The sequence below is a fragment of the Etheostoma cragini genome, chromosome 8, assembly GCF_013103735.1.
Source record: "Etheostoma cragini isolate CJK2018 chromosome 8, CSU_Ecrag_1.0, whole genome shotgun sequence".
Taxonomy (NCBI): domain Eukaryota; kingdom Metazoa; phylum Chordata; class Actinopteri; order Perciformes; family Percidae; genus Etheostoma; species Etheostoma cragini.
In genome coordinates this window covers 3,055,239-3,076,829 of record NC_048414.1, presented here as the reverse complement: position 1 = coordinate 3,076,829, position 21,591 = coordinate 3,055,239, and the positions used below count along the sequence as shown (strand labels likewise).

Here is a 21,591-nt window from a genome sequence, read left to right as displayed (position 1 = left end):
GTTTGGTTGAGCTGATTGTCCTGTACATGCATATTTAATTTAAAGGTTGTTGTTGTTCGCTTCAGCACTGGGAGTTAATAGGCTGGGTTTTGGAATATTTCTGCAGCCAGAAACGGATCAACCATGATTATTACCTCCTTGCAGAAGACTTGATAAAGTTGAGTTTGAGGTACAAGCCTGCGCAGTTCCCACTTGCTATGAGCCATGCAATCTAAATCTTAGGGTTAGGTTGGGGTAAGTCTATATCCTCAATGTTCCATTTCCGGGATTGCTCTGGTGCAGCAGGAAGGTTTACTGGATTTATGTATTTTCGCCAATGTCCGTTTCTTTTCTCTTTCTTTGTGTTGGAATTTTAAACTCTGGTGGATTCATGAGGACTATGATTGACTGCTCTTCAGATCGCTGCAGGGTAAATTGAGACAGCTAGCTAGACTGTCTGTCCAATCTGAGTTTTCTCTTGCACGACTATTTCACAGCAACTCGGGGCGCAACTTAATGCCGCCCATGGTGATTGGTTTAAAGAAATGCCAAACAGTAATGAACCAGGGCATGATTTTCTCTAATGTAGAGACCACTCAGACTTATCCGCTTGGCAGTGTGTGAGTGTGGATGGTCTGGCAAGGCGAAACTAGGTTGGGGTTAAAATGCAAGGGTGGGGTTAAGGTTAGGGTTGGGGTTAGAAGTTCATATAGAGAGAATCAGTGAGTCAGGTATATAGTTATACTGATATGTCATTATAAATGCAAACCAACATCAGATAAACAGACACAACATGCTGGAGTGTTTCTGTCATCCTTTTTTCTCTTGAGACACATCTGGATCAGATGTTTGATGTGCCACTTTAATCAGTCGCTCGTTGCTGACTTTGTGTGCCATGTGGAGCTGGACAGACAGTGTTAAAACAGCTGCCTGCCACTTCTTAAAACAGGGTTCCTGAGGTCACAAAAAGTAACTTATTCAGCAAAAGTGCTGTTAAAACCAAATTAATGAACTAAAAGCAGCTACAAAGTTCAGTAGTGCTGCAGGATTGGCTGATAAATCAAACAGCTTTTATATTACAGCATATGAACTCATTGTATCCTGTTGATATAAATTTGGATTAGTAAGGCATGACTGGTCTTAGGTAAATGTACTGTGCCAGATGATCCCCCAGAAAATGGATTTCAGGATAATAAAGGTGAATAATCATTTATCGGAAATTCAGATTGTCACAAAGTTAGCATATGAACCAATAATCCTGTTGCAGTCATAGTAACGTTTGCAGTTTGTGGTGATCAGACAGATTTTCCAGAAAAAAGGGGGACACATTTATACTTGCCTTTTCAACCATTCCAACTTGTTGGTCAACATTTCAGTGCGAGGTACACCCCAACCTCCTGAATTTCTAAACTACTAGAATCCGACAGACTGATTCACCTTCTGACACAATGAAAGATAGATACTGTATGACGAGATGTCTTATTTCCTGCTACTGACAGATAACTGAAGGCAGCAGTTCTGTCGGAGCTTTTTAAATCCTTTCAAAGCTGACAGCCAATTTGCTGTGTTTAGCTTTTTAACTCTGAGAGGAGATTCTAGGTAGGGTTGTGTAATAGTGGAAGACACAGGTGTGTAGCTAAAGCCTTTTCTGTCCTCTGGAACACCATGCAGCACTAATCACATAAATAAATCACAATGTGACATGCATCTGCCAGTAAAAAAAAATGCTTTTATTTTTTTGTATTTTTATTTTCTCAATCTTTTTTATCTGTTGCTTTCTAATGCTTGTTTTGGAGCTTTTGCTTTAACAGGCTCAAATGTGTTCTTCACAACAAAAATAAAGACAGTTTTTTTCCTCTTCAAGTAACATTTTTCTTTGTGTGGTTTCTTATTTTGTGACAGGAGATGAGTGTGGTTGGGATTTGCAGCTGAGTGCCAGAATGGTCTCGTAAATCACTTTTCTGGGATTGCATAAGACACTTTCCTACACAGAGACGAGCTGTGGGTCGATGGAACATGACCTGAGGCTTCGCTGTTATGACCTGTTGTGATCTGCAGGCCTGCAATGCACCTCTGCTTATTACACTCACTTTTCTGCAAAGAATATCCATTCATCAACAGTAGGGTTTTACACATTTGAGTGTAATTGTCATGTTCTGTACTCCTGCTGTGATGCTACTACCATTTATTCTGCTGTTTACTACAACTATTTCCCTTCTGCAATGTCCTTAGTGCTAAAAACCTACTATTATCTTAAATGGTGTTCAGTTCTAAGTCATGGAAGTCTTTTGTTATCTGACTTGAGCATCTCAGGCACACCTCATTCTTATCCTTCTTTGTCTTTTTTTTTAAATCAATAGGCATCAATAGGAGAGGGTCAACTCTCTTTGGTTAACATAAACTTCTGCCATCAGGGAGACTCTGAATGCTGAGAAGTAAAACAAATGAACTTATGTCATTGTTTATCCCAACCTCTATCAAGCTACTGAACTTCAACAGTAAATCTTAGCAAAGGTCAACGGAGCAAAGTGCAGTAAATGCACCAGCACTTTTTGCACATATCACTTTGATTCAAGTCACTTTTTAAAAGATGGTATTATCTGTACATGTGTCCTTCCTTCGTGTTCTTAGGTGGCTTATGTTAATCTCGTGTTGATTTCATGTTGATTTTTGAACAGTTCTCTGTTACATGTTTGTGTTGTGAAGCAGCAGACTGTTAGCCTAGAAATCTACACGCACCCTAAATGTAATTTGCAGCTGGGTCGTCTAGCGACTCTCTGTTGGCTTGCAAGATGACAAAACCGAGAGTCGGTAGGCGGGCTTAACATAATCACGCAGAGTTGCGACGGTTCTGCGTGAATTCCCTGCTACTTGAAAACAAAGAAGGTGGGTGCTGCTGCTGGCGAACAGCCGTCTTTGGAATTGACTTTGGCCGTGACTCTGGAAGACTTGGAGTTAAGCTTTTCTTTGAGAAAAGAACAAAGAACTGCACTGAAGTCATTCTTCACTCTGAATACATCACCTTCTTCGTTGCTCTGGTTGGTTGCAGCGCTATCCTATTGCGTGAAGAGGGAATTTGAAAGACAACCCTTTCTCAACCCCTCTGATTGAGCCCTGCCAACGGTGAGTTCCCACAGCCAACACCTTGATGTGGGTCTGCCTTCTCAGGCTAACATGTTGTACCACTGTCCAAGACAAATTTCCCTCATGGAACAATAAAGTCTATTATATTGTATTCTATTCCATTCAACTGACCCCATTCTGTGTCAAAACTGCATGGACACTTTAGTGTTAAACTAAAACTTTCTCATGTTTAGCTTTTTCCTGTGAAGCTCAGTTGCTTTGACTTGCATTGCTGCTGGCAATATATCAGTTACCAGCAGCAACATGACACAAAGCTGTGTGAAGTTTAAAATACAAGTGTTACTATTATCTCCTGGTGTGTTGCAGCCACAAATGTCTGGCTAAAGCATTTGAAAGGGACCCCTGACCTTTGACCTTAAGCCATAGACTGATGCACACACCATTCACACACATACAAGGTGCCACCTGCTCATCACACAATCACTGAAACACATTCACACAGTTGGCACAGCATCGTTCAATGGCTTGATCAAAGACACTTTGACGTGGGGCTGCAGGGCCTGGGATCGAACCGCAGTATTTCCAGTTACCAGAGGCTGTTCTTGCTCTGATGGCTCTGTATTTCATGCCCCAATGTGAAAGGGGCCAACAGACTATGATACACATCCATCCATATATATTTAAGAACAACAGCTTCTTCTTGTTTCCTATCACTACTACTCCAAAAGGACTTCTGTTGCTGCCACTCCTGCCATTGCACTGCTATACTTTACTCCCTGTTGCCTGTGTTGCTGTATAACTGCTGTTAACACACACACTCCCTCTGTTATAGTCAGGAGGTCCTATCAGTCTCATTGTCCACTGAGCTAAACAAAGCATGTGTGATAGTTGTATCATTCTACTGTGTGTTCATCTGACAAGAAACCACAGGCCTTCTACTATGTGCAACTTATCAGCTCTTTGTTCCTGTTGAGTTTGATGTAGTCATTGAATTAACTACATTTACCTTTAGTTAGCACCTTAATAAAAACCTGTAATGAATCCAGTCCAAGCTTTCATAATGTTGACTCATCGGATTTCAATCATTTAGGTTGGATATCTGTTACCTTGGGCTTTCTTTGTGTTGGCATTTTAAACTCCAGTGGATTTATGAGGACTATGGTTAACCTTTTTCTCAGATCTCTGCAGGGTAAATCCAGACCGCTAGTTAGACTATCTGTCCAATCTGAGTTGTCTGTTGCGCAACTAGAACAACTTTTAAACATACATGTTCCACCAAAACAAGTTCCTTTCAAGGCTACTTTGCAGCGGGCAATGCAGCTTTTCTCCGGTGCTTAGCACCTTCCAAGACAATTGTTATTGGTTTAAATAAATGCCAACAAACCAGAGCATGTGTTCCCTCCTCCGGCACGCTTTGGAGGAGGGTCTGGCAAAGCGAGACTAACAGCAACATGACATCTCACTTTGAAACAGGTTCTCCTTTAGATATTATGATCTGTGTTCAGGGTCTCACCTGATAAAGACAAAGTAAAGAAGTAAAGAAGATTGACTAAGTATGTGTATGTGTATACCACCTTTCCAGAACAACCCAAAGTGCTTGACAATAACAGACAAAAACAAAAATTAAGATCCCTGCAGCTCTTTCTTCTTTAATTGCTGCAACAGCAACAAAAGAGCAGAATGAGGTATGTCACAACATGGCTCACACTGAAAACAAAAGTTAAATGCCAATAGTATATTTCAAAAGTTTAAGTTCTCTGGTTCTGTGTGTTGATTTATATATAGGAGAAGAATAACATGAGCAAATGTTTTGGCTAATGTCTTCCTTCGTGTTCAGGTTCAGTGGCTGGTTGCAGTTCAACCTCTTTATAGAATGCTGCCAATTTAAAACAGAACCTCTCGTAGCAATGGGAAAGGTAACACATATTTACAAAGAAAAGACGTAGTAACACACAGACTCAAAGATATCGCAAGGCAGTGTCACCACATGTTAGAAATATGAACTCTAGTCATAAAAAAAGGCCTACGGTTTAAAAAAATCCTTTTAGCGAATGTTCAGAATTACAGCTTTTTTTGCCACAATCAGTTTAATTACCAATGTATTGCCATTTTTCGCGTTTTACTTTTTAAATGGCTTACAGAATTACCATTTATGACTGCAGACTTGATGGCTTATTAGAAAATGAAAATCCCATGAACGACCAAACTACCTTCCAGTAGTAGTGGCTTATAACTGATCTATAAAGCATTAGTAATGTATTAATCAACCATTCATAAAAAACATAACTTACTTTTTGTAAACTTAATATCAAGACAGCCTTATTGGAAAGTGGTGCTGGAATCATTTAGCTATCACAGGACAACCCAAAGCTAACTAAAGAAATGTTCCACAAAAAGGATTGAAAAATCACATAAGGCTGAGCACACGTCTTTAACAAAAAGTGTATGGAACTCCAAAACAAATTCGAAAACAACCAATTATTTCAGTGCCACTCCTTTCAGACACACCCAAAAGGAACCTCCTATCCTATCCACTGCTGGCTGAAAACAGCTGAGTGTGCCAGCTGGTGTGCCTCCAAGGTGAGATGATACAAGAATGTAAACAAACCCGAGTGACCAGCATGGCTTCCCAACTTTGTAAAACCGACAACAACAGCTGGAATGTCAATTCACCATGTGTGAATCAATCATCAAAGCTGTACATAATACGTGTCAACTCATTTTGAGGGATGAATCAAGTGATGAAAGATTGGGTTTTCTAGTTGATGAAATATATAAATACATTTTGAAAAAAAATCTTTAACTTTTCTATTTTTGATTTAAAGTATACATTTCTTGCCCTCCTCCATCCTTTACTGTATAAACAAGCTAGGGTGGGGCAAATATCCACACCTTGCCGTAGTCACTTAACGCCCACATTTCACTGAACAAAAAGGTTAGTATACTCTTCCCTGATCCTCAAATAAAGTAATTCCACGCAAGTTACAACACCACTTTAGTTTGTGATCACGTCAGTCTCTCCTCCAGTCTGGCAGATTGCAGGGTGGCTCTCCTGTCTCGGCTCACAGGTGACTCCCGGGCTGCGAGGACGCGCTCGGCGGGATCCGAAGAAACGCCTGAGGTTTCCCCTCATAGCTCTGGCATTAAATTCTAGTCACGTTCAGCGAAAAGGGCAGGAATTAGATGACTATACAGGTCCCTAAGAAGAGCCCCAGTCCTCTGAGTTTGCCTTCACGCCTCCCACTCTGCTTCCTATATTGTCTTCTTGTCTGTTTCGCCGCGCTAATCTGTGCAAAGTTGAGGGAAGAATGACAGGAGGACTGAAGGACGGCGAAAAAGAAGAGGTACAGTATGGCTCTCATGCAGCTGGCATATTTTTCAGTGAAAGTTTTTAGCTGACATGCATTTTTCTTCATCGAAGAACTCATTATTTTCGCTCACAATTTGCATTCATAAAGAAGAATTTGGATGGGTTTTTTGTTTTTTTTAGTTATAGGTCTCTTATCTTCTTTTTTGGCACCTAGTCATGACCGCTTCTCCCACACACGCTGGGGGAATGTGAAGTGTCATTGAGTGTACATTAGCATGTGTGTGTGAGATTTAGAGCTGCTAAAACCTTTATTAACCCTAAGAACAACCGATGGTCATTTTTACGCATCAACCATGAATGATTCGATGTTCGTGCGTAAAAGCGCCAAGGAGAGTAAAACCTTGTTCTACATTATGGACATGCTTAAACACAAATAAGCTATACGGTTGTAAGTGTAAATGAGAATGCGCTTTAAAGATTCACGAAGGACACAGCAGTACTGTGGGGACCAATGACGTCTTTACGCACTCCGTTTTTAAGGCAATGGACACGGAAGCCCAAACTGCTTTCAAACATTTTCCTCAAATCTTTCCATATTTTCATTAATAAGATTATTTATATTCCCTATTTGTTTCATAAAACATCCAAAATATAGTTTAAAAACTGCTAGTCAAGAGAGAGTGATTTAATATTTGCAACATGCGCTTTGACGCATTTCCTTTAAATGTATTGCTGTACATGTACTGTACATGAATCAACTGTATCAGTCCAGGATATTAGAGTTCTCTCCGGGTGGCGAGGACCCCTTGTGGCTGGATCGAGGGGTGTGGTGCTTCACTTTCTATTCATTTAAACCCATCCCTGTTTGTGGGGCAGGCTGGTTACACTCAGCTCCAGTCTCTCTCAGAGCACTCCACACTATCCCTCCTCCTGTTCACTCTCTTCTTTTTCTGCCTTCTCCGGATCCTGACAGGAGTTTCTGCATCCATTCATCCGAAAACAAGGGAACATATACAAACCAAACAACAAAGACATGGACAACGACAGTCTGAACGAGAAGACGATGGAGGATGTCCACACCAAAGAGATTGACCTGGTCAACCGGGACCCAAAGCGCATAAACGACGATGTTGTCAAGGTGAGTTAAAACTTGAAGGCTGTTGACTTCTGAGCTTTGTATTTGGGGTTAAACATGCCGCTGCTGTGTGCTTTTCTCTATTACCGTGGCAACTGAAACCATAACGTCACCAGAATACCTGTTGCAGAGTTTGCACTTAACTTCTGCTCAATGGAGGCGCCAGACAATCACTGTAAACTGAGATAAACTGGGCCGAAATGTAGTCGACTGTCAATAGCGTTATGTGCGGGTGTGCGCGTCAGAGGCGCACGGCAGTTCTTTTGCGCACTGTATTGGGCGCTGTGGTTCCTGCAGTGTTCCCCCCCAGTAACTTTCCCCTATTAGGAAAAAGGTTTTGAAGAGTAACAGCCCATTGAAGCGATACAATAGCAAACTATGCCCGTGTCAATATCTGCGCGTCTACAACTTAATAACTTGAACATCTTCGCTCCAACAGAGGAAACATTACCAATTTCCTGTTGATGGAACACACATTTCCCACAGTCCTTGTTGCACACGCCTTGCTGTTGGGAACGTAGAATTCTTTCCATAAGAGAGAGCAGCCTGGCCGCATAAATACGGAGTGTTTATTTTGTTTAAAGGAGTTAGCCGAGGGAGAGAGGTTGTAGGAGCAGAGGAGGTGGATGCCACCTGACGCGTCTGCATAGTGGCGGAGAGCAGCAGCTGTATGAGCCCGGCTGCCCCTTCTCTTCTGCTGGGGCACTCTTTTTCATAAGAGTGCATGGAACAGGAGGGGGCAGCTCTTTGAAATGCCTGAACTCTGCCTTGTTATAACAGGGAAACACCCAAGTAGCCAAGTAGTAGTCTGATGGGATATCCCTCACCACTCCCATCTCTCCTCCCTTTTTTCCTTCCATTACACTCTTCTCCTCCCTCTCTCCCTTCTTCCATACATGCCTGTAGTTCAGAGGAGCAATTGTCCATGTGTTGATCTTTATCAGCTGCTGTCAGCTTCCAAATGATTAAGACGGTCTGACATTTTGACCTAAGTGTTTGGAGAAGTGATCCTTAGTAGATCAGCTTAATTGGCATGTGGTAACTTCCCCACATGTGAAGTGTTGATTCACGTGAGATGGCTTTCATTTCACATGTTAAATATGTGTTCTTATGATCTGAATTTTTGTCTGAAAACCACATGTGCCATCAGTAAATTTTCCTCATGTGACAAATATGTGAAATGTACGGGAATGTGTTCGCATGGGATTAATTCACTTTTGCAAGGTGAAACAGGACACATTTAGTGTATTGGATTATGAACGAAGGAGACAAAGTCCTACACAGTCTTGCTTTTGAACAGCAGATATCTAGTATATCCTCCTTCCAGTTCTGCCACATGAACAGTTTCACCAAAGTCTCTGCTTTCTCTCCCCCCCAATTCTCCTCCATTGTGATAGTGAGTCAGACTCTCCTTCCAGTCTCAGAATAGAATGCAGCTCTCTATGACTGTCCCGCCCCTCTCTAATCAACTCAACAGACCGCTGGTGAAATTATATGACATATGACATGTGTGTGTACACTGTAAAAAATTCAAACGGCTGTGGGGAACTGTTCAGAGCCTGAGACTTCAAGTAAGCACATTTCCTCAAGTACTGCACTTAGAGTTCTGATGTACTTTTAGTTTAATTAAGTAGTCTGATTTTATGTTATACATCTTCAATCCAAGGATTTACAGTTACAGTAACTGGCTACAGATTAAAAAATGTAAAAGTACAATAAGCATATGAAAGACTACACATTCTTATACTCAAAGATAAATCACCCAACAGAATGTTAAACTGCACCTCGGCCAACTAACATTTTGAACACAGGACTGTAACTTTCAACAGAGTATTTTTCACATGGTTCTATCACTCTTTCTTAAGTGGGACTCTTAATATTTCATCCCCCACTGCTCTGAACTATTTCGAAAAAGAGAATAAAACGCTGATGGTTTTACAGTGTGCTGTACACAGCTACACTGAGGTGCTCTGAGGTCAATGAAACAGTCTTGCCAAGTGGAAGCGTGTGTTCGGTGCGCCCCAATGAAAAGCACAAGCAGGGAATCCCTTCGAGCAACCCTCAGTCGGCAATCTGCCCCCCCCCCCCCCCCCCCACCCCCCCCACCCTTTCCCTCCCCGTCCCCACGGCCACCCCCAACCACACACAGCACTCACACGTAAATGTGTGTACTTTGCATGCAGACGTGCTGAATGTGGTGCATGAACAGATGCACACACACATACACACACACAGATGCACACGCACTCACAGACACACACTGCCTTCTTGTAAGAAAAGCCTGCCTCATGTAGCTGCTGCAGCTGGCCTCAATCACCTGGCCACATCAAACAAGTTCCATTACTAACATGCATGTGGAGTTTGGCTCTTCGAAGAGAGCCTTTTTCCTCTCGAGAATTTGTGGGTTTTTATATAGCAGAGAGGGAGGGATCAGTGGAGTGAAAATGTCCCCAGTGGAGACATCATTTTAGATAGAACTGTGACAAGTTTGATCCAAAGTCCTGATGGTCAAATTGAAAGGTGTAAAAACACTTCCTCTGGGAATGCAAAGTCCATGATTAGGTGACTCTTGATCTTATTTTGACTGGACCATCTCATTCTGGGATGCTCATCTAATTATAAGTTTATAGTCATTGTTGTGAGAAAGTCTGTTACCTGTGCATGGGGATTTGTTTACAGCCAAATGTCACGCAAAACTAACTGAACTATGAATACATCACAAAGATATACCCACAGAAGGGGTTGCATTGCACGAATAAGCTTCCAAAAAATGTTTTTCACAGATTGATTCAAATCGATTAGGTATTTTTGCAAGTAGTTATCGCTAAAACCCGGAAAAAAAGAGAAAAAATCATTTATTTTCAGAGCTTTAATAGGAGATACATGAACTTGTGTTAAATTCCTAATTTTTGGTAGCTTTCTGAATCAAAAGTACACTTTAATGAAATAATTTATAGTGCAAGTCATTGGTGAGATGAGCCAGCAGTCTGTTGCCGTTGGTTGCATACTGTGTCTCTCCGCTGCCAATCATCCAAATCTCTCTCCTGAAGCAACTCAAACATTTCCTCTGAATACTAAAGCCCTCAAACCAACAACAGAGTCCGTTAATGTGAGACAGTCTGCCCTTCTCCTCCAGCGACGCACTGTCTACTCAAGCATAGTTGACAGCCTGAAGATAGAGCTCTGGAAATAGCACATCGCCTTATTTACTCAATAATACAGTCGCCTTGCCAACTGGTCACATGCTGACCCTGAGACTCTGTCATATCAAACTCTGATTGGACCACAAAGGCCCGTGCTTTGACCCAGCATAACTGGGCTGCTGCAGTAAAAGTAGACAATGTTTTGGTGTTTTTAATGTTTACATTGCAGATGTTTACATTATTGAATTTTCTCATTCAACGATTGTTAAATCTTGAGGAATCCCGTAAAACATGGACTTTTGGGATCTTCAAAAACATCCTTACTTCAATCAAAAAGTTGTGGATTCCAGTTTCTTTTGGACAAAACTCTTCAAATGCCAATGATGTACATGGAGATTTCTAGATTATATTAGTCACATTTTAGCCAAAATCCAAACCTCATATTAGAATACAACGAAATAAAAACCCTCTGAAGTCTAAATAACTTATGTTGTACTTTGTACAAGTAAGAAACCCCTTAATGTGAACATAGTAGCCAAACTGTGGAATTGTAACTCCTGGCCAGCCACGGAATGCCCTACTACATACAGTACATGATGGAAAAAGGCCCATATTAGATTCATTTCGAGATTTTTTTAATCAATATCAGATCACTCAAATTTTAATTGGAGAATCAATTTTTTTAACCCAGTCGTATTCTATTTCTGCCAAAGATTCCCCTACATCCCATACGCTGGTCCTTTACGTAGCAAAAAAACAACTCACATCTAACTAATTCTGAAACTGTCGAACCTAAAAGAGATTTGTTTACACACAGTAAAGTGCCAAACATCAGGTAATGATGACAATTTTCCTTATAATGTTACAAACAGTATTTAGAAAACTAAAAGCACGGAAAGAAAAAAAGCACAAACTGCTTGACTTTATGAAGTCAAATCTCCCCACCATCCTGCTGTGGCTGTGTTTGTGCCTGTCTGCAGAAGGCCCTCATTTAGTCTCTATCAAAGTTCTGGAAACTGGAGCAGAGTGGGTCCACTTTAAAATGTGTAGCTGTGGAAAAATTAAATGGACGGCTTGCTGGTTTTGTGGCTGCAGTCAGATTTATATTATAAGGCTGTCGTGAGCTCTGCCAGTTGGTGCTGTGAGAAACGCTTTATGCTGCTGCTTGGAGTAAAAGAATTGGACTTCTCTCCATGTTCTTACTGCCCTGGCAGATTCCTTTTTTGGGAAAAGCACTTATTTTGCCGAGTTTTGCAGAAGATCCATATTGCTTTCATATCTGTTAAATATACAGGGACAGTCAGACAGTTCTATATGTATTCTATATATCAGAGAAAAGGCAGACATATCTACCCTAAATATCTACACTGGGCAACTCAAATCAAAACAATCTACTGATAAATACTGATAAATACCATTACAGGTAGGAGAAAAATGTGCATTTTGATTTTGAACTGTCCCTTTAAGGTGGAGGCTGGTGGTGTAGCCTTGACCAACTGCCACTTTGCTCGTTTGAAAGCCATGATGTCTCTCTCTCATGGGTTGGCCAAATTCTCTGGGCGGGCAAAGCAGAGAGAGGGGATGTAACCTTGACCCTTATGACGTCATAAAGGAAAATATTCCATTCGCATCTGAGCTTTCATTTTCTCAAAGGCAAAGCAGGATACCCAGGGCTCGGTTTACACCTATCACCATTTCTGTCCACTGGGGGACCGCAGGCAGGCTGGGGGACTCATATTAATGTTAAAACCTCCAAAAGTGAAATTTTCATGCCAGGGGTCCTTTAAACAGAAACAGGGTTTCCCCATTTCAATATAAACTTGTTGTGTGCACAAGCAATCTGCCTTTTCATTACAACGAGTGTACAGACACGTCTCTGCTGATTGGGTTTCTCGTGTGACACAGTCAATAAACAAGAGACACACACACCAAACGAGAGAAAACGCATCTCAAAGCCTGCTGCACAACGTTGCTCACCGTTTCACACAGTTCCGAGGAAACAGGTCATTAAGCCCGGAAACCGTAGCAACACAGTGCACACTGTTTCGAGATTGAACGTGCCCCATGAGACAGTGGAAACAGGAAGAAAAATTGGTTTATCAGTGCCTCTACAGCTCACTTGTTCATTTGTTTAATCTAAAGTGTGGTTTTACGGCTGGAAATGAGCCGTAGTAGCTTTAATTCGCACAACCCCGTTGACTTACAAGGTGTATGCACAACTTGATGTTTCTACACTCTAGTTTGTCCACTTTAACCATTTTTAAAAATGAGTAGGCTAATTAGTGAGCTTCAGAGGTGCTGCTAACCTTTGGAAGTCACCAGGCTAGCTGTATCTCCTTGCTGGAGCTTGCTTAACATTTTACATTAACAGACACATATGAGAGTGGTATCCGTCTTTCCTTCTAACTTTGGACAATAAAGCAAAGAAGCAAACTTCCCAAAATGTCTAACTAGAATTTGGTTCCATTTTAAAATAGTAAAAGTAAACCATTATGTGCTTTTAACAGTTAGTTTGTGAAAGTAGGCGAGCATCACATCATTCATATAGTTGATAGTACCTCACTTGGAAATGAAACACTTCACCTTTCCATTTCACTGTCAGTTGACACTGTATAATATCTGTGGGACTTATCGATATTACAGCCATCAGCCCTCAGTGGCCCAACTCTAGTTTGTTAGACGAGAAACTGTTTCTAGGTAACTGTAAATAAACATTGACTACGCTCAGAAGCCTGTGGAGAGGATGAGAGAGAGAGGGAGAGTCTGCATTGTGTTTACAGTGTGGGAGTTGCTACTCTTCCGTCCGTAGCTTAAACAGTTGCCCTGGTGGGACACTTGCAGAAATTGTCACATTTAAGGGCCTGAGAGATGTGTTTGAGACTAAAACACAGCACGGTAGGGGGGGTTTGGACATGTCTTCATCCTCGGATTTTCTGAGGAGGAACTTTGAGTTTCTGTGAGGTTGCAGTGTGTCTGTTGTTTGCCCATCACTGGTCACACTAACTGGGTAGTCATCCTTCTGTATATTCCACACACAGAAAACAGAAATGTAAAACCCACCACATCCAGTGCATTACAGAATCCTTCCTAACAAAGAAACCACACGCTGAATGTTTACAACAGCAGCTTCTCCATATAGCTTGATAATTATTTAGATGTCAAACAGACATGGTGTCTTCAAACCACCGGGCAGACTTGTTTATTGGCTACATCTGGTTCATCTGTGGCCATCATTTAACATAAGAATAACTGAAAAGGTAACTACTTTTTTTTGTCCATTTTGGTCCAAATTTTGCCTCAGAATGACGTCTGTTTTATTCATTAATGTCACCCATCCAAACTATCTAACTATCTATCTATCTATCTATCTATCTATCTATCTATCTATCTATCTATCTATCTATCTATCTATCTATCTATCTATCTATGATGCAATGATTGGAGACAAAAATCCTTTGCAGAAAGCAAAACAGATGCCAGAGATAATGTGTAGAAATCAGTATTTTGGGTGGGGCAATGGTGGTTTGACTGTGTACCAGTCATCAGGAGGAGAGATGTGAATATTTCCTGGAATCCTACCCTCCTTCTCAACAAACTGACATACAAACAGGGAGTGAAGCAGCTGATGTATGAGGAAACAATGAAGAATTATAAAGTCTATGTGATTTAATTTGCACCATATTAGGGCTCTTGTGAAATACTGTTGGCGGTGGATGAAGGTATTCGCCATAGCGACGAGTCTAATGTGAGTAAGTGTCTCTGTATACAGGACAGAAGACGTTAGTGTGTGATGGTTACTTGTATTTACTTTTCACTTTACAATACTTAAAGGTCCCATGACATGGTGCTCTATGGATGCCTTAATATACCCCTTATTGGTCCCCTAATACTGGATCTGAAGTCTCTTTACCAACCTTCAGCCTTGATGCAGAATTACAACCACTAGAGCAGGTCTCACAATGAGCTTTCCTTAGTATGTCTGAGATGTTGCCTGTATGTTTATCTATCTTACTATGTCTGGTGAGCCAAAGAAAAATGTCCACCCTGGTGGAAAATAAAGATGTATTCTATTCTCTTCTATTCTATGTAGGTAACAATGATTTTGGATGCCAGAAGTGTCTTACTCTTCCACTTTCTCTTTATCAGGTAGACTTTGAGGACGTGATCGCCGAGCCTGCAGGGACCTACAGCTTTGACGGCGTGTGGAAAGCCAGTTTCACCACCTTCACTGTCACCAAGTACTGGTGCTACCGGCTGCTGACGGCGCTGGTCGGCATCCCCTTGGCGCTGGTCTGGGGTATCTTCTTCGCCATCCTGTCCTTTATTCACATCTGGGCCGTGGTGCCGTGCATCAAGAGCTATCTGATCGAGATCCACTGCGTCAGCCGCGTCTACTCCATCTGCGTGCACACCTTCTGCGACCCGCTGTTCGAGGCCATGGGCAAGTGCTTCAGCAGCGTCCGAATCCGCACAATCAAAGAGGTGTAGCATCCACAAAGACGAGGAGGAGGATTAACGGAAAGAGGGGAGGGAAGATGGGAGGGCTAGAGCAACACGGATGGAGGGAAAGTCAGAACAGAAAAGAAGAAGAAGAAAAATAGACCTCTGGAAAACAAGAGGTGAGACCTTTCCAGAGCTGGGCGGGGTTGTTTGAAAGAGAAGGGGTGTGGTCACATGGCATCTGATCTTGCCTTTTTCCCCCCAACTGTTTTTCTCTCCAGTGTTAGTGTTACCAAACGGGTGGGCACAGGAAATGAAAGGGTCGATCTCTGGGGGTTTTGTTTGTGTTTTGTTTGTCTTTTAGTTTTTTTTTATATTCCTCACTGTTAACTTTGTCAAGAAGGCAACCAAGCTCCATATTTGTTTTGCCACATGATGTATATTCCTTCCATTCTTACCGTTTCAGTGGATTGCTTATCACTTCGATTGATTCATGTGAAGAGTCAGGGTGTATCACCGTCTTCTCTCGCGCTTATTTGTTTTTTGGAGCCATTGTGCAGGGCAGGATGGGTGGGTGTCGGGGTTAGGGAGGTCAAAGCAGAGAGAAAATGAGCGATGCCAAACTCAGCAAAAACTAAACAACCCCACAAGCCAAACAGCTCAGCAACACCCCTCCCTCTGCCCCCCGCACACCCACCCACCCCTCCCTGCGCCCGGCCTCCCCTCCCAGCAGTCTGACACACTGAACCTGCCCTCGTTCCTGCATGCACCTGCGTCGCCTTCCCAGCAACTCGCCGTCCGCCAGCGCCACGCCCCGCCACACAGCCTTACAATGCAGAAAAGAACTGCAGCTCACTCGCTCTGTGCCTCAGCTTCTTACTTCTCCTCCAACCTAAAAAAAAAATCCAGTGCAGGTTTCATCACCATTATCCTCATGATGCATAAGTGTGACAGAGAATGTTAGCATTTGAATTGAGCAAAGACTATTCTTTCTGACCAATTTAGCCTTTCATCTTTCAGTGAAGCCACATGCTTTAAATGCACATCACCATAGTTCCATAGTGAATGTTTTTTTTTGTGTCCACACTATGAATATGAAGAACTTCGAGGGTTTACCTTCAATACCGTTGTTTTAATATCCTGTATGTACTGTATGGGTGTTGATGCAGAAAATGAGACTTAACAAGCTATGTCCTCATTCCAGTGCACTAATCTATGGTAATTTATTGTTAGTGAATGGCACTAATGAAGATCGCCTGTCTTTATTTGCAAAGGTAGTAGAGTACTAGCAGTTACTGTTGCACACACTGCACTGAGGATGTGCGGTTACAAGCTTGTGTGGAGTTTTATTTTTTTCGCGCTGTGGTACTTACAAAGGTTAATGCATTGGAATAAAGATAATGTGAGATGGAACGTGTGGTTTTGAGTGCATTTTAATGTTTTATTTGGTCACAAGTTTGCTCCATCCCCCTTTTTTGTCTTCAAATTGTTGTTGTTGTTGTTGTTTTTAATTTCCTCGACTTGGTTGGTTCTGCTGCCCTGCTTCTTGACTAAGGACACAATGCTGAAAAGCATCAAACTGACACCTCCCAGCCCAGAGATGGGGTAAGAGAGGGATGGTTGGGTGGGGTTCATGTAACTGGGTGGGTGGGGTTATGTTCTATTGAGACACTAAGCTCGCTTTGACTTTGTCACCTGCAGTCTGCCTTCTGTCTTCTCACAGAGGTGTTAATATCTTATCACCTGTTCTTTGAATTGAGTGTTTTTAAGCTCCAAAGGTGATATTTTTTATAAGAAAATATGTTTTTCCTTCCTTGCTTTTAATGTACATTATCACGCTGTGCACATTAAAATTTAATATAATCCAGTGGGCTTTTGTTGTTGTTTATTATCATTTGTTTTCCCAAGATGGATAAAGTGATTAACAGCATGTGACTTGTATTAAAGTCAGATATTCACAGTAGATTTTTTGTTCTTTTTTACTTGTGATACTGAGTCACTGAGCAAATCTGATTGTGCAGTGATTAACAGTAGAAACTTGGTGACTGGTTTCCTTCATCTGTACTGCAGGAACCAGCCAGTTAAAGCTACTCGTGGAAAAAAATACATAAGAATGAAGTTAAAGCAAGAGCAGCTGAACAAAAAAATTCCAGCAGCAGCCCCCTTCCAAACCATCTCTAGTATTTGTATCTGAGTCTGTGCAAGTAAAGCCTTTAGAGTTGCTCATGGGCTTCTTTTTCTCCCAGAGCCTGGCACAACATTTCCATGGTTACTCGGTAAACAAATGAATGTGTTGGGCAATGTTCATGAGACTGGAATCAAGTCTCTTGGCTGCATTGAAGTTCATTTCCAGTAAAGGCAAGCACATAATTATGCTGCCTGAGGCAAGCCTGGACTCTCGCTGTAAACTATTGTTCAACAGTAACATGTTCAAGGATGAAGTCAATTTAACAGTGGTTCATTGTTTGAACCATTCAAGGCTGATTTGTGGATACAATGGATACAATAGAAAAGAAGAACAATGTGAGCTTTAAAATGCCGCGTCCAGGTTTTTGTTTCAATTGATGAATACATTATTAGTAGCCAGTCCTCTCAAATTTGAGTCACAGAGCCATTTTAAATGGCCAAAAGTAAGTGGACAGACAAACATTCCAACCACATGGTTGGAATGTTTGTGCAGGGTTCAAAATTAGCGCCATCTACCAGCCATGGCTGGTAAAATTTGATCATTGACTCCTAGTGAAAAGAATGAGGGAGATCCGGCTGGGTCGAGACGTTGCAGCACAATAAAACGTATGGGAGTATTAGCAGAGTGTGGGCATCTCATTCTTTTCAGTTGTTTTCAGCCCCTTTTTTTGCCCTGCACCTCACCGTTGGGGATGTGCACACATTTGTGACTATTTACTATTTACATACATCATCCACTCTTCTGGCAAAAACTTTCAACAAGATTTTGCAACCAGTCAGGAATCAGTGTTGATTGGCTGGTGATTATTCCTGGAGCTGCCGCATACTTGAGTTCTCAAAGACTCTTTGGATGAAAACAAAAATTATATTAGCTGCACAATAAAAACCTAAACTGTGAATATTAATCTAAGCATCCAAGCAAAGATAGCAGCCCAAAAAGCTCAGTTTGGGTCAATAAAATGAAAAAGTTGATCATTGTCATGTATGTTGATGTATATGTTATTTGTCGTTATAACACATTAAAAATGTTCTTGCATTGTCTTAAACGAGAGTTACAACACTTTTTCTCTTTTCAATTTTTCAGAATTTAGGAAACAGGGTGAAATCTGTCACATTGTACAGTTGACAAAACAGTTTCTGTAAGAAATACCTTCAGAACTGCAATAAACAACCTTTTTTTTAAATATCAAGTATATTTGAGAAAACCTGATGCACAGAAGAAGCACAAACTGGGTTTAGGGGTTGAACTCAAGTCCCTAATAAACAGATTAAGAAAAGAAATTATGCAAAAGGAAGATATTGAAAATAGAAGAAAAAAAACATTTGACTAATTTCCATGGACAGAAACCGTCTAAGTGGACTCTCTGGACACTCAAGTGTCATTGCAGTAACACATCCATGCTGTGTCACAACAGAAAACTCCTGAGCAGGGTGCAAAAGGTCTTGGCTAGAGTAAAACCTGCACGGAAATTTCCAGTGATTTGCAGTGGTGGACCAAAGCAGACATAACAGGAGGATGAGAGAACACAGAGACGGCTCTGTTACCTCCATGCAGATGACAGGATTGGACAGTGGCACTTGTGAGCTAATGGCAATGACCCGATACAACCAGGGTGAGAAGTTACCACCAGCTGCTCAATGCTCCTCTGTGTGGTGGAGGTTAACTTTGCTTGGTCTATCGGATATCATTTAGGGGTTCCTAATCTTTACTATAAACCTACCTGTCTTATAAAATAGTGAAGAATCAAAGGATCATAGGGTACACGCACATCCATAGCGATCAAGATTAAGGCAAACATTGGCCAGAAATCTCCTTTAAGGAGTCCTTGAATGAAAAAATATTGAAGACCCCTGTTCTATGTTATGGTATGCATAAGTCAAATATATAGCATGCATAGATTGTTATATACATACAAGTTATGGAGCAAAAGTTTGCAGAAACTCTAATATTGTGTTTTAACTAGATATTTTGGCTCGTTGGTGGTTCAGCTGTCTGAACTCTCCCCTCCAAACAAAGAAACCCCTCGGCTTTTTCCTGTTCTCCACCATGTTTGAATGTTTTCTCCAGGGGTTGAGGTGGATTAAAGACTCTAAATTTCCAATAAATAAGACTATGAATGTGTGGATATCTGTGCTGAGCCTGGGGTAGAAAACTATCCTGGGTGTTATTTTGCCAAGTGCATGCTGGGAAAGGCTCCATTATCCTGTGACTATGAAAAGAATGATATAAGGTTGACAAAATAAAAGCATGATCCCTGAAAGTATAAAACCATTTCTGGGGTATTTTGTCATAATGTCTCTTGACTCTCCTCAGCTTTTACAATGCAACAGTTCCCTCTTGTGGGATAAATTGAAAAGTGCAACTATGTTACATGTGGTCAAAAGTATGTGGACACCCATATTTTCCATGTGTGCGTGTAGACTGGGTCCTTTGGGATCAAGTCTGACCTGCAGCCCTTGCTGCGTGTCACTCCTCATCTCTCCCAGCTTTCATGTTTACCCACTGTCACTACTGAATAAAGGGAAAAACCTTACTGCAGTGAGTATCTGGATGACGTGGTGGTCTACTCGAGTGGCTGGAGGAGTCACATGTCCAGTCTAGAAACTGTTTTCAAACGGCTGGCGGACGCCTCCCTTACCCTTAACTTGGCCAAATGTGAGTTTGGTAAGGCCACTGTCACTTACCTTGGTAGGCAGGTTGGCCAGGGGCAGGTTCAGCCGGTGGACGCTAAGGTGGCTGCGGTTGTCTCTCTACCAGTGCCCAGCACTGGACGTTACTATCGCTGTTTCTGCAAGAACTTCTCGGTAGTAGTTGCTCCTCTGACCAGGTTGTGTAGTCCTGTGGTTCTTTTTGAGTGGAAGGAGGAGTGCAACCATGCTTTTAACTCTGCTAAGTCTCTCCTCTGTAGTGCTCCTGTGCTGCACCTGACCTCGCCCAACCTTTCTTGCTTAAAGGTGGATGCCAGTGCCACTGGAGCTGATGCAGGGTTGTTGCAGAAAGGTGATGGGGACGTGTGTCATCCAGTTTTTTTCTTTTCCACCAAGTTCAAACGTCATCAGCTGAACTGCTCTACCATCGAGAAGGAGACCTTGGCGATGCTCCTTGCCCTACAGCACTTTGACGTGTATGTAGGATGCAGTTCATTTACAGTCGCTGTCTACACTGACCATGACCCACTTGTCTTTCTGGCCCAGATGTACAACAGCAATCAACGCTTGATGCGCTGGGCACTCCTGGGTTACAACATCTGCATAAAACACAAGAAGGGAGCCAACAACATTGTCGCTGATGCGCTGTCCCGTGGGTGAGACTGGTTTTGGGGGGACTTGAGTGAGTTTCTGCTTGGACGGGAGGATCAGTGTGGGGAACCGAATGAACTGATGGTGATCTTGTAATTTATGATGATGCTCCATGGGGGTGCAGAGAGGAGGGGTTCCCTCTTATGGGAGGGGGTGTCAGGTGATTCTCTGCAGGTGTGTGTGATTCTCTGCAAGTGTGTGCTGCTGATGACAGGCCAGCAGGTGAGGCTGATCCGTTGATCGGGGCCCTACAGCTTATGAGAGGGCAGCATGGCTGTGTGCAGGAGAGAGGCTTCTGGGGAAGCCAGCGTAGCGAGAGCTGCTGGGAGCTGCTGTGTGACCTGCTCTGAACCAAACCTTACGATACCTGTGCCTGTTGTCGTCTTCCTTTTGAAGATTGTTTTTAGTTGCCTCTTGTTGTGCGGGCACAAAAGATTTGTCTTATTTAAAAGTTTGCTTTCTGTCCCGAGTTTCTTATTTCAAGCAGTTTGCGTCCTCCACCCCTAGACTACTTTGGGTCGTAACAATATTTTTATACATTTAAAGCTTTTAATACGTTTCTATAACAGCCTCCAGTATTCTGGTGTCAGGCTCCACACCTTAGTATTCAACCTGGCTAATGCACATGAGCATTAAAGTGAGGTCCAACACTGATGTGATCCGGTCTGGGTCACAGGTGGAGTTGGATGGAGGTCAGGGTAGTCTATATACATGACATTCAACTTTTTAAGCTATGGTTTAGGACCATGGTTAACAGCTCCTCAGATCTCTGCAGGGTAAATGCAGACAGCTAGCTAGACTATCTGTCCAATCTGAGTTTTCTGTTGTCAATGACTAAAACAACTTTTGATCGTACACATGTTCCACCCAAAAAAAAATTCCTTCCGGAGGCTATTTTGCAGAGGCGCCGATGCTCCGCCCAGCGCTTAGCTCCCCCAAAGACCATTCTGATTGGTTTGAGGAAATGTCAATAAACCAGAGCAATGTGGTCTGGCAAAGCAAGGTTTTAATGT

At 42.1% G+C, this 21,591-nt stretch overlaps 1 protein-coding gene across 3 annotated transcripts; it reads left to right on the top strand.

Annotated features, from left to right (window-relative positions):
- Positions 1 to 6,078: 6,078 nt before the first annotated feature.
- cav1 (caveolin 1) lies at positions 6,079 to 20,740 on the top strand. 3 transcript variants are annotated; one of them, XR_004657642.1, is made up of 4 exons: positions 6,079 to 6,407; positions 7,347 to 7,511; positions 14,798 to 15,593; positions 20,729 to 20,740. XR_004657642.1 is itself a non-coding variant. In XM_034879245.1 (3 exons), the coding sequence occupies exons 1-3, from the start codon at positions 6,372 to 6,374 to the stop codon at positions 15,137 to 15,139; spliced, it is 543 nt and encodes a 180-aa protein (XP_034735136.1). In that variant the 5' UTR covers positions 6,079 to 6,371; the 3' UTR covers positions 15,140 to 16,959. The 3 variants fall into 3 exon arrangements, 1 of the variants encoding a protein (XP_034735136.1); XR_004657641.1 differs by lacking the exon at positions 20,729 to 20,740 and adding an exon at positions 16,038 to 16,959 and having other exon boundaries at positions 14,798 to 16,005; XM_034879245.1 differs by lacking the exon at positions 20,729 to 20,740 and having other exon boundaries at positions 14,798 to 16,959.
- Positions 20,741 to 21,591: the final 851 nt, after the last annotated feature.

Bases quoted from the DNA above. Each gene is read 5' to 3' on its own strand.
- cav1 (XM_034879245.1), top strand. From the start codon at position 6,372: ATGACAGGAGGACTGAAGGACGGCGAAAAAGAAGAG. The intron at 6,408-7,346 runs GTACAGTATGGC...GGATCCTGACAG, and splicing joins AGGACGGCGAAAAAGAAGAG to GAGTTTCTGCATCCATTCAT. The intron at 7,512-14,797 runs GTGAGTTAAAAC...TCTCTTTATCAG, and splicing joins TAAACGACGATGTTGTCAAG to GTAGACTTTGAGGACGTGAT.